Genomic DNA, 12,755 nt, shown 5'->3' with positions numbered 1-12,755 from the left:
GGACATTCTCCCCAGATTGCTCAATTTGGCCAGGCAGCCAGCTCTAGGAAGAGTCTTGGTGGTTCCAAACTTCTTCCATTTAAGAATGTTCTTGGGGACCTTCAATGCTGCAGAATTTTTTTGGTACCCTTCCCCAGATCTGCGCCTCAACACAATCCTGTCTCGGAGCTCTACGGACAATTATTTCGACCTCACGGCTTAGTTTTTACTCTGACATGCACTGTCAACTGTGGGACCTTATTTTCACCTTTATTTAACCAGGTAGGCAAGTTGAGAACAAGTTCTCATTTACAATTGCGACCTGGCCAAGATAAAGCAAAGCAGTTCGACACATACAACGACACAGAGTTACACATGGAGTAAAACAAACATACAGTCAATAATACAGTATAAACAAGTCTATATACGATGTGCGCAAATGAGGTGAGATAAGGGAGGTAAAGGCAAAAAAAGGCCATGGTGGCAAAGTAAATACAATATAGAAAGTAAAACACTGGAATGGTAGATTTGCAATGGAAGAATGTGCAAAGTAGAAATAAAAATAATGGGGTGCAAAGGAGCAAAATAAATAAATAAATTAAATACAGTAGGGAAAGAGGTAGTTGTTTGGGCTAAATTATAGGTGGGCTATGTACAGGTGCAGTAATCTGTGAGCTGCTCTGACAGTTGGTGCTTAAAGCTAGTGAGGGAGATAAGTGTTTCCAGTTTCAGAGATTTTTGTAGTTCGTTCCAGTCATTGGCAGCAGAGAACTGGAAGGAGAGGCGGCCAAAGAAATAATTGGTTTTGGGGGTTTTGGGGGTGACTAGAGAGAGATACCTGCTGGAGCGTGTGCTACAGGTGGGAGATGCTATGGTGACCAGCGAGCTGAGATAAGGGGGGACTTTACCTAGCAGGGTCTTGTAGATGACATGGGGCCAGTGGGTTTGGCGACGAGTATGAAGCGAGGGCCAGCCAACGAGAGCATACAGGTCGCAATGGTGGGTAGTATATGGGGCTTTGGTGACAAAACGGATTGCACTGTGATAGACTGCATCCAATTTGTTGAGTAGGGTATTGGAGGCTATTTTGTAAATTACATCGTATAGACAGGTGTGTGAGGAATGGAAACAGGATGCAGTTGAGCTAAATTTCGAGTCTCATAGCAAAGGGTCTGAATACTTATGCAAAGAAAATAAATTAATAAATTTGCTAAAATAAAAATAAAAACTTTTCGCTTTGTCGTTATGGGGTATTGTGTGTATTTTGATGTTTTTTATTTTGTATTTAATCCATTTTAGAATAAGGCTGTAACGTATAAAAACGTGGAAAAGGGGAAGGGGTCTGAATACTTTCCGAAGGCACTGTATCAGCAGACTTAAATAGGCCTAGGTTTAGAGCATGGTCAGTTGAAAATGAGTCTAGTGGTGAGTCTTAAAGCCTCATACCCTCACAAGGCTCTAGTCTGAGCTGCAGGAGGGAGGAGGAAAACTGGGACACACCTCACCTGGTGATCTATGACCCCAACAGGAAAGAACGCACACAGACAACAGGGAGGAAGGAAGGAAGTCATCACTGATGAGGAAGGAAGCAAACAAATGAGGTGTTGCTCACAAGTTGAGGTGCCACTGCCACTCACACACATTGAGCAAAATGTAGCGCAGTTCAATGTCTGAGCATAAAAGCAACAAAAAAATAATCCCCACAAACCCCTCACACCACTTTGTTCATGGTAAAGAGGGGGAGACGGTGCCTCAAAGTGAGTGACTAACACTAGTAGTGAACACTTGTGAGGGCGTGGAGAAACAGAAGAGCAGTCTCAGTAGCCGTGGGTGCGGACTCGGAGGAGGGATACTTACTTGTAAACATGGCGTGGAAGTAGGGACTGCAGGATGCCAGCACCACCTTGTGTGCCTTAATCTCCTTGTTGGAGACGTGCAGCACGATGTCGCAGAGCAAGCTGCGCTGGCGCATCCTATTCATGGACACGAACGAGTCGTGGTAGTGGCGCTTGGAGTTGTGCGAGATGCTGTGGCCGTCACGGTTCAGCAGCTGCATGCCCCCCTCCATCATGGTGCCCTGCTCCGCTGCAGCCGGCTCCTGCCTGGGCCTCACTCTGGGAGACTGCAACACAAGGGGATCAACAAATTCTAAGAATTTTACCCAGATTCCCAGGTTTTCTAGAAATCCCAGAATGAATTTTGCAGCCCTAGGTTCATTCCTATTAAATTGACCCAATTCGATAAATCTCTGTTTTGTCATATGTGACTGTTTGTGTCGTCAAAACAACTCTTACATCACCACTGCTGTAATAGGCATGACAGGTGTCATAACAGTCATAGTAGCTGATGTGAAAGATATGACAACTGACTGTACAATCATGACAGCCAGGTATACCAAAATGTAGGTTAGCTAGGCCAGCATGGTTAGTTTGTATAGCACTCTACTTTGCATTAAGACTGTCCGTCAATGTCATTGAAGATGTTGATGTAGGCTAGGTCCTAATCATGTATGTCAAATCAAAAGTACAATACAGGTCAAGTTAGTTTGACTAGGACTGATGGTTTGGTTAGCTAAACTTGCAAGTCTGTGTGTTTGGTTACCAAAGCATCTACTGTCGCCATCTAGTGAACTTGTTATTTATGGATGAACACATTTATAGTGGGACATGTGTTAAATTATAGCCATAGTCAACTTGTGGCTCTATGCGTTCTCTGGAAAATAACTCTGTGGAAGTTCATTATTTTCCATAGAACGCATAGCCTCTTGTTGATTATCCCTCATGTAATCTTATTCAATGTTATCCTTGCTTATAAGGCAAGCTTGATATATTATGTATTGTAATAGAATAAGGTCTTAGCTCATTGTCAGCTGCAGCTCCTGGCAGGGTGTGTGGGGTAAAGAAGGATGCGCACAGGCGCGCACACACACACACACACACTTCCTTTCCTTTGAACTCTATCATCCAGTGAGTTCTCACGTTAAGAACACACTTTAAAAATGGTGCATAAGCATCTAGATGCCCTATACTGTACTCTGTAGAATCGTGTTATAATGAATATTTACATTCCTCTCAACTGTGCGTGTCATGCCACATCTACAGCAGGCCTTCTAAAAGTTTTATGAAGGCTTCATGAATAGGCCCACCATGATATGTACTGCCATTTTAGCCTGAACAGCTGTTGACTCTTAGTATATCACTTGTAAATGCCTCGTCAGCTTTATTCAGCTAACCAGCCCGGTCTAACCCCGTCATAACCCAAAATATAAGGTTGTTTTACTGTAATGGGTGTAATGGTGGATGGATGTCTGAAGACATTGCACCAAGGTTCTGTAAAATTATTCTGCTGGAAATTATATTGTTGTCAATATAGCCTACCTTTCTAATAGGCTGGATGTTTGTTGATTGAAGGCTGTGTGTACACACATGCCATAAGTTTGTGCATTCTGGGGGTGTAACCAGTCTGAAAGATAACCACTGTTAAAACGGTTAAACCTATCAGTCCTGTGACCCCAGAAAAAGATTTGGCTTTTCATTATCTGACTTTCATTTATATGTAAAGCCCTTATACTTCGCCTCACAAGTGTTTTACCATGTTCTTTTCAGGACAACCAGGGTTACAAGCAGAACACAAAACTATTTGACAAAAACAGTACAATCATGAGTTTTGTTGACAAATGTCAATTTAAAAATAAGGTCCACCAAAGCAAAAAACAGATAAAGATGAATTTATATGAATTCTGTAAGTACATAAATTGTTTGCTCACTAAGAGCAACATCCAACTAGTCAGTGACAACTGTGTGGAGTTTGTGAAAGCAACTATGTGAGCTTATTACAGTACTGTAGACACTATGTCCTGGGATTTCCTATCTTCTTCGTAAAAGCTTGTGAGCTCTGTGAGAGTCTCAGCTTTTAATACAGATTTTAATAGTTTGTAGTTCAAACCATTCGGACTCTACAGCCATGTTTGTAAAAAGACCAGGCCCTGGGCCCCTTCGGGATCCACCCTGAACATATTTTTGGCAAACTGGACTGCTGTGACTGTATGCTTGTTCTGGGACCCTACTGGCAGTAACATCTTGACAGTAAAGCATTTCACCTGGCCAAGGTTGTACTTCAGTGTGTGTGAGAGGGTGGGGTACTACGATAACAGTGGAGTTATGTTACAACTGGATAACGGTAACACTATCTTACGTTGGTTCTGTGGTAACAGAGTAAGTTTCATGCCGTGATAACCTAGACCTAGCTTACACTTTAGGAATCCACTGTCCACTTCTATGAGGCCTATGCCATAGATTATATAGACTCAATGGAGACTTTGTAGTATGTATCAGTGTGAGATGACTTTTTGCTCCTTCAACAAATTCACTTTTTAAACTGATAGAGAAGCATCTTAAAATGTCACCACTACTGCATAACAGGACTTGTTTCTTTCTCTTTCTCTCTCTCACACACACACACCACACCCACCCCCACACACACACACGTTCTAATGCCCTGGGCAAATAGCTAGCATTGGGCTATTTTGCACATTGATAATTTCCAAATGTTGACATGACATTCATTCAAGTTCATATTTTCAACAGATACAAGGTTGCCAGCACCAATGAATAAGAATGCATTGTTGTCACTGCAGCGATGGGTCATTAACTGACACACTGACTATTATCCGTAGCCATGCCACCGTCAGTGTCACTGAGGGGACACACAAACCTATTCACACACACATAACGATACCTTTCCTTTTTCTGACTCACTAGGTATTTCTTTATGACTGCCAGACGTACTGCTTCAATTTCTGCAGACCATTTCTCTGCTTTGTTTGTTTATCAGCATGCATTTGGTCATTTCACCTTCCTCCTTGAGGTTGTTTCTATTCATTTCTATTCCTAAAGATGTGGCATTGCAACCCCAACCCCAACACCATCTATTTTGAATAACCGTATCATCAGCAAGAAAAGCCTTTGGCAGAAAATACAAATGACCAGTGGTAAACGTTGCAGTTTTGTGGAACCAGGGAAGAACTGACGACGTGACGGTGGTAGGCCTGATCACCGACAACGAGACAGCCTATAGGGAGGTCAGAGACCTGGTAGTGCGGTGCCAGGACAACAACCTCTCCCTCAACATCAGCATGACAAAGGAGCTGATCATGGAATACAGGAAATGGGAGAGCCGAGCACGCCCCCATTCACATCAGTGAAGTGGGTCGAGAGCTTTAAGTTCCTCAGTGTCCACATCACTAAGGATCTATCATGGTCAACACACACCAACACAGTCGTGAAGAAGACACGACAATTCCTCTTTCCCCCCCCAGGAGGCTGAAAAGATTTGGCATGGTCCCTCAGATCCTCAAACAACTCTACAGCTGCACCATTGAGAGCCTCTTGCATCACTGTTTGGTATGGCAACTGCTTGGCAGCCGACAGCAAAGGCACTACAGAGGGTAGTGCGAGTGGCCCAGTACATCACTGGGGAAGAGCTCCCTGCCATCCAGGACCTCTATAACAGGCAGTGTCAGAAGAAGGCCATAAAAATTGTCAAAGACTCCAGCTACCGCACAGCAAGAGGTACCGAAGCACCAAGTCTGGAACCAACCGGAACATGAAAAGCTTCTACCCCCAGGCTATAAGACTGCTAAATAGTTCATAAAATATTTAACCAAATAGCTAGCTGGACTATCTGCATTGACCCTTTACGCACAAACTTTTTTGACTCATTAAATACACTGCTGCTACTGTTTATCATCTATCCTGTTGCCTATGCACTCAATTACCCTGCACATCAACTCGGTACTGGTACACATAATAATAAATATATATAATATATAGGCAAGTTTTCGCTACTCATTGTGTATTTATAATTATGTGTTGTTACTTTTCTATTACTTCTCTATTTTCTCTTACTCTGCATTGTTGGGAAGGGCCCGTAAGCAAGCATTTCACTGTTAGTCTACACCTGTTGTTTACCAAGAACATTTTATTTGAACGACTGATCCCTCTCAATGAAGTCACGGAAGTTCAAGGCCGACCGCGGTACTGCAGGCATTGTTAGCAGAAAACAGGTTCCCCCATTATAGTGAATGGAAAAATGGCGATAATCGTGGTCAATCTTCATGTCAATATATATTTTTTAGACAATCATAGTACCAATAATTGCTTCTAATAGACCCGAAAGACATATGTCTTTGAACCAATATGGCCAAAAGTATCTGGACACCTGCTCGTCGAACATCTCATTTCAAAATCATGGTCATTAATATGGAGTTGGACCCCCCTTTGCTGCTATAGCAGTCTCCACTCGTCTGGGAAGGCTTTCCACTAGATGTTATAACATTGCTGCGGGGTCTTGCTTCCATTCAGCCACAAGCTGACATTGTGCTTCCAGAGGCAGTTTGGAACTCGGTAGTGAGTGTTGCAACCGAGGACAGACAATTTTTACACGCTTCAGCACTCGACGGTCCCGTTCTGTAAGATTGTGTGGCCTACCACGTCACGGCTAAGCTGTTGTTGCTTCTAGATGTTTCCACTTCACAATAACAGCACTTACAGTTGACCAGGGCAGCTCTAGCAGGGCAGAAATTTGATGAACTGACTTTTTGGAAAGGTGGCATCCTATGACGGTGCCACGTTGAAAGTCCCTGATCTCGTCAGCATGAGTCATTCTACTGCCAATGTTTGTCTATGGAGATTGCATAGCTGTGTACTCGATTTTATACACCTATCAACAATGGGTGTGGCTGAAATAGTCATGTAGAGTACTTAACAAGAGGGGGCAGCACTGAGCTAGCCTGCAACATCTTTTCCTGGAGTAGCTCAAACTCTCCATGAGACGCCAGCTTAACCGACTTAATTTGGCTTCAATTCACATAGGAATTAATGGCGTCACGTGAAGCATCCAATTTGATAATCGCTACGGTCTGTCTCGGTCCATATTTGTGTAAAGCATATGATATATGAAGAAAGCCTCCGTTCAATCCTATGCAGGGGTGTCGTGCTGCCGGAGCGCAGGCTCCTTCCCTTTTGACTCGAGAATACACTGAGCTTATAAAACTATTTCTGGAAAATGTATTCTGATACATTCTAAATAAATTGTATTTAATTATCACTTAAATTCAATGAAAAACTATAGAATGACAAATAAAAATGTATAGCAGCCTAGAGGTAGGTCAATTGGTGGTTTCTTCCCTGTCTTCTCTCTGGCAGTGGCAAGAATGAACTATTAGGCTACCTGTGTGCACTGCAGAGGCCAATAAGACTCTTGCCCACTTTGGCCAATCAGAACGATGGGAAAAAAGTAATTCACTGTGTGTCTGCCTCGAAGATGTTCATAAAACTCCATGGACCCTCTTGCACAGTGGAACCCTGAACAATATGTGACCACTTCTTAAGGCGACAACGTTTTGCTGAAGACTCCCAAACCAGAGTGGCCAAAGGGAGACACAAGGACCATTCTAGCTTGGAATGTCAGGGTAGACAATTGCAAATGTGAATTGGGCCAAGTTGGAGGTAATAATGCATTTAGGTTATAGTTTTTGAGAAGCATGAATACACCACACCAAACACTTGATTTTATGGCTGTGCAATTCTACATAGTAATGATTTATGTTCACTACTTGGTCAAATGACTTGATAGAATGTAATTGCATAGATTAAAATGCAATGAATTGATAGTTGCCTTCTCTTTATTTTATTCTGTAAAACGGTACGATACATTCGGAAAGTATTCAGACCCCTTGACTTTTCCCACATTTTGTTATGTTACAGCCTCATACTAAAATCGATTAAATAAAATGTTTTCCTCATCAATCCACACACAATACCTCAATAACAAAGCGAAAACAGGTTAATAATTGTGTGCACATTTATTAGAAATAAAAAACTAAAATACCTTATTGACATAAGTATTCAGAACCTTTGCTTTGAGACTTGAAATTGAGCTCAAGTGCATCCTGTTTCCATTGATCATCCTTGAGATGTTTCTACAACTTGATTAGAGGGAACCTGTGGTAAATTAAATTGATTGGACATGATTTGGAAAGGCACACATCTGTCTATATAAAGGTCCCACAAATGACAGTGCATGTCAGAGCAAAAACCAAGCCATGAGGTTAAAGGCATTGTCCGTAGAGCTCCGAGACAGGATTGTGTCGAGGCACAGATCTGGGGAAGGGTACCAAAAAATGTCTGCAGCATTGAAATACCCCAAGAACGCAGTAGCCTCCATCATTCTTAAAATGGAAGAAGTTTGGAATCACCAAGACTCTTCCCTGAGTTGGCCGCCCGGTCAAACTGAGCAATTGGGGAAGAAGGGCCTTGGTCAGGGAGGAGACAAAGAACCCGATGGTCACTCTGACAGAGCTCCAAAGTTCCTCTGTGGAGATGGGAGAAACTTCCAGAAGGACAACCATCTCTGCAGCACTACAACAATCAGGCATTTCTGGTAGAGCGGCCAGACAGAAGCCACTCCATAGTAAAAAGGAAAATGACAGCCAACTTGAGTTTGCCAAAAGGCACCTAAAGGACTCTCAGACCATAAGAAACAAGATTCTCTTGTATGATGAAACCAAGATTGAACTATTTGGCCTGAATACCAAGCTTCACGTCTGGAGGAAACCTGGCACCATCCCTACAGTGAAGCATGGTGGTGGCAGCATCATGCTATGGGGATGTTCTTCAGCGGCAGGGACTGTGAGACTAGTCAGGGTCGAGGGAAAGATGAACGGCACAAAGTACAGAGAGATCCTTGATGAAAACCTGCTCCAGAGCGCTCAGGACCTCAGGCTGGGTCAAAGGTTGACGTGAAATATTCCATTCAAACAATCATCTTTATTCAATGTTGATTAATTATTTCAATAATGAAACCATCGACTCAACATTCTCGACTATCGGGCCGAGAGCCTACCCTTCACAGACAATGGACAGTTTATATAGCTGATACCAGAATGCTTGGTTCCACCCATCCCATATAGATTGGGGGGCACCATAAGCCATTTTGGGTTCATCCTCTGGTCATCTGCCTCTGGTGTTGTCTCCCAGATCCCAGGACAATTAAGAATACAGAGGCCTTTGTTCTGTTCCTCCAGGCTTTCTCTATTTCGGTGAGACCCACCACATCTGATCTATGGAATGCCAGCTGTAGGTTTTATATCACCAAGCCATCACTTAATCAGTTGCCAGTCCAAGTTCCATAAAGACTCCTCTCAGTTAACTCAGAAAGGAGCGAGACAGTCCTAAGAACCTTAATCTATTAAATAAAACAACCATTTGGTGCATAAATATAACATCATATTGTATCCACAATGTAGAAAATAGTAAAAATAAAGAAAAACCTTTGAATGAGTAGGTGTGTCCAAACGTTTGACTGGTGCTGTATGTAAATGTGACATTTAAGTTTTTTTTTTTTTATAAACTTGCAAAAAATTATATAAACCTGTTTTGCTTTGTCATTATGGGCTAATGTGTGTAGATTGATGAGGGAAAAAAACGATTTAATACATTTTAGAATAAGGCTGTTACGTAACAAAATGTGGAAAAAGTCAAGGGGTCTGAATACTTTCTGAATGCAACATTTATTGTAACAATGTGTTCAAGCTAATCAAAACAAAGTGTATTTATAATACAGCATGTGCTATACAATGTAAGACCTACACGCAATAAAGCCTTCCTTGCAAATAGTGCAATGATATTAAGCTATAGCCTACAAATAGCTATACCATGTAGTCATAGGCTTATTACAAATGATTGTTGTTTGATCCTGAACTGGCCAAATGGAAGAGCTATCCTTCAGCACCACAAGTTGGTTCAACTTCTTTAATTGACATCATTGCACAATCCTGGCGCTGTACTTTCAGAACCTTTTAATTAAAATATCCCTTTAAAATTACATTTCATCAAGATCTGTTGCCTATGCCTATAATAGTCATACTCATCGCTTATTATTACAAATCGAAGATTGTCCCTTCTCACAACGGTGCTTGTTTAGTAAAGCTAGATCAAATAATCAATGTCGTGTTACATAACCAAATACAATACCAACATAGGGCTGTAACATTCCTGCTACACCAAAAGCACCTCCTTTTCTAATTAGATTTTAGAATGGTTTAGCTGAAACCGAATAGTCATTTCTTTCTCATGCACCAAAACTCCACAGATCGTGGCACTAGGCAGGATATGTGCTTTGATTGAAACAAAATACGAGAAAGGGTAATAGTTTAACACCATCTTCTCTCATTCACTCAGGAAACAGTAATTAAAGAATAACTAAATGCCTATTCCCATGAAAATGATTGAGATCAATAAAATAATCAGAATGGAGATACGTTTGGACGTTTCACAGGTAAAACATTAATAATTATCATTCATGATTGACAGTGATGATGGCCTATATTTTGAAATTAGGTAACCTATGCCTAACTCGATGTTTGAGAGTATTACACATATTTAGACAATAGCCTGTGTGTGGGCATAGGCAGACGTTGCAATTGGAGGATGCATTTTTTTATAATTATTAAATTGGCTAGATCTGTCGGTACACACTGAGTGATAAAAATATGAAGTCACTTTTTTTTTTTAAGTCACCCTCATCTAAAAAAAAAAAATAGCACCACACCAGTGATCCTCTATGACGTTCCTGACTGCATGAGCAACGACATCAAATTTAAGGTGGATCTGCAGCAGTGACGAGATCCTCATCGTTGCGGCGTGAATAAAATTAGACACTGACAGGAATAAATGATGTTTTTTTTGCTGTAATTGTGATATCGACAAAAAGGCGCTTATGACATTCATACATTATCATTAGCTATCTACTATGTGCAAGGTGCTATCTCTACACCACCTTAAATCGCTGGATCGTCTGGTCTGGCCACTCAATAACATTATCGCAAAACAGGGCACTCCAACTCTGTTCCTGGGGAGCTATCCTCCTGAATGGTTTCACTTAGGTGTAACTAACCTGATTCATCCATCTTATCAACCAGCTAATGATTAGGGTTGGAGTGAAAACCTACACTACAGGACGGTAGCACTCCAGCAACAGGGTTGGAGAGCCCTGTCCCAAAACATAACCTGCAGCAAATGATCATCCTCTCTCTAGACAGACAAATCGATATTGAAGTCATAACATCGAATCCTAACTATATTTAGCGGCTCTATTGAGATTACGTTCCCACAGAAAAAAGCTGTACTATAGCTAGAAATAAGTGACTGCGTCTGGTGTCCCACGAGATGAACATAAAGTGCAATTTTGAATTTCCAGAATGGCTATTTAGCTAGCGACAGTCTTCCATATGGTTAGCTAAACGTTTCCCTTTTCATCTGTGGCTAAAACATAACTGTCATTGAATTTGCTACTATAGCTAACTAACCGATAGCTAGCTAGCTATATGTTTACTACATAGCCACCGGCAGCCGTGACAAAATGACATGGCTCGGTGTCGGGATTTAGCTAGTTAAAGTTAGCTAGCTAGCTAGCTAGCTAGCTACTACACAGTAGAACTCAAGACTCACCAGCCGTCGTCTGTGTCGCAAGGACAGCACAAACGTATTTCTAGCTGTAACCTTTTCCAGTTTCTTGATATGTTATAGTCCAAGTTCAGAATGTAAGTTATTTGATTTATCAGTATTTTGAATTGCTAATCATCACGTCAACATTACATGATGTCGCATCAAAACAATGCTTGTATCGCTCGCTCCACACAAGTGACACTGACAAATACTTCGTTTCTCCTTCTTTCAGACTGTGCATTTTAAAACAGTTTTGATATCTTGCAAAAACACAAAGTGAACTAACACGTGTTTTGCTATTGCACATGATACCGATTGAAAAGCGAAATACAAAATCAATTTAGATGAACTACAGTCTCTGCTAAATCGACTGGATTTGCATAAACCTTCTCAAATTGAACGTCACCCATAATATCAATGCTTTAGATTGGTGAAGTTCGAGGTCGTCTTCGTTTGTAGTCACGGTTGTCGAATTATCAGTCTCACAATACCCATGTTCGAGAGGATCAAAACAGTAATGTATCGTGAGTAAATTGTGACTGACGGATCTGCAAATAATAATGAGTAGTTATTTAGGATGCAAGGTTCTTTATAGGTCATTTGGCTGCAGTGTTGAACAAGCCCACAGAATGGAAAAGCATTTAAAGGGGCAATCTGCATACATGTTTTGATTTAGAAATGTATTATACAATATGTACCCATTGATTCTTGAAGAATGTAACTTAGAAATGCCTCATGAGCTTAGATCAACTGTCTTAGATAAACTTGTTTTACTCCAATGTTTTATTTTAAAAAATCAATCTAAACAAACACTACATAGCCTCAAAACATGGTTGAAACTCTAATTTTGATATCCCGGATGGTCAGTCCTTGCAACCATAGCACTATCTATGAATTTAAGAGTGGTTACATTTCTCCAGCCCCATACCTCATCTTTTTACCAAAACAGGGGCGGGGACTCTGCTTTGTTATTGTTCCCCGTCAGTCAGTAACTCGATACAATATACTATGGAAAGTCAACGACTAATCATATTCACATGAAGAAAACTGAAATCACACCTATCAGGAAAAATGGATGCCAAGCCCACCCTCGGAAGCCCCTCTTTTCTGGCTATAATACCAGAGCTCGCATTCATTTCCTGAATTTTTCTCTCTTCAGCTTGGCAGAAGAAAGAACACGTCATGCAATTTACAAACTTTTCAAGCACACGAAGACTACTAGATTGGGCTCTGACTTAGGTGTCTGTTAGTGGGGAGACATACACGTCC

The 12,755-nt window shown here is 41.3% G+C and overlaps 1 protein-coding gene across 2 annotated transcripts in view; it reads right to left on the bottom strand.

The window, feature by feature from the left end:
• The window catches only part of LOC139368321 (kelch-like protein 17), a 31,824-nt gene extending 20,096 nt beyond the window's left edge, over window positions 1–11,728 (bottom strand). For both annotated transcript variants that reach the window (XM_071107076.1, XM_071107077.1), the window contains exons 1-2: window positions 11,490–11,728; window positions 1,837–2,101 (exon numbers count right to left, since the gene is read on the bottom strand). In XM_071107076.1, the coding sequence (XP_070963177.1) occupies window positions 1,837–2,050 (214 nt within the window). In that variant the 5' untranslated portion in view covers window positions 2,051–2,101; window positions 11,490–11,728. The remainder of the gene's footprint in view (window positions 1–1,836; window positions 2,102–11,489) is intronic.
• Between the last annotated feature and the right edge of the window lie 1,027 nt (window positions 11,729–12,755).

The sequence above is a fragment of the Oncorhynchus clarkii genome, chromosome 16 (genome assembly GCF_045791955.1).
Source record: "Oncorhynchus clarkii lewisi isolate Uvic-CL-2024 chromosome 16, UVic_Ocla_1.0, whole genome shotgun sequence".
NCBI lineage: Eukaryota > Metazoa > Chordata > Actinopteri > Salmoniformes > Salmonidae > Oncorhynchus > Oncorhynchus clarkii.
This window is presented reverse-complemented; position numbering and strand designations above follow the sequence as displayed.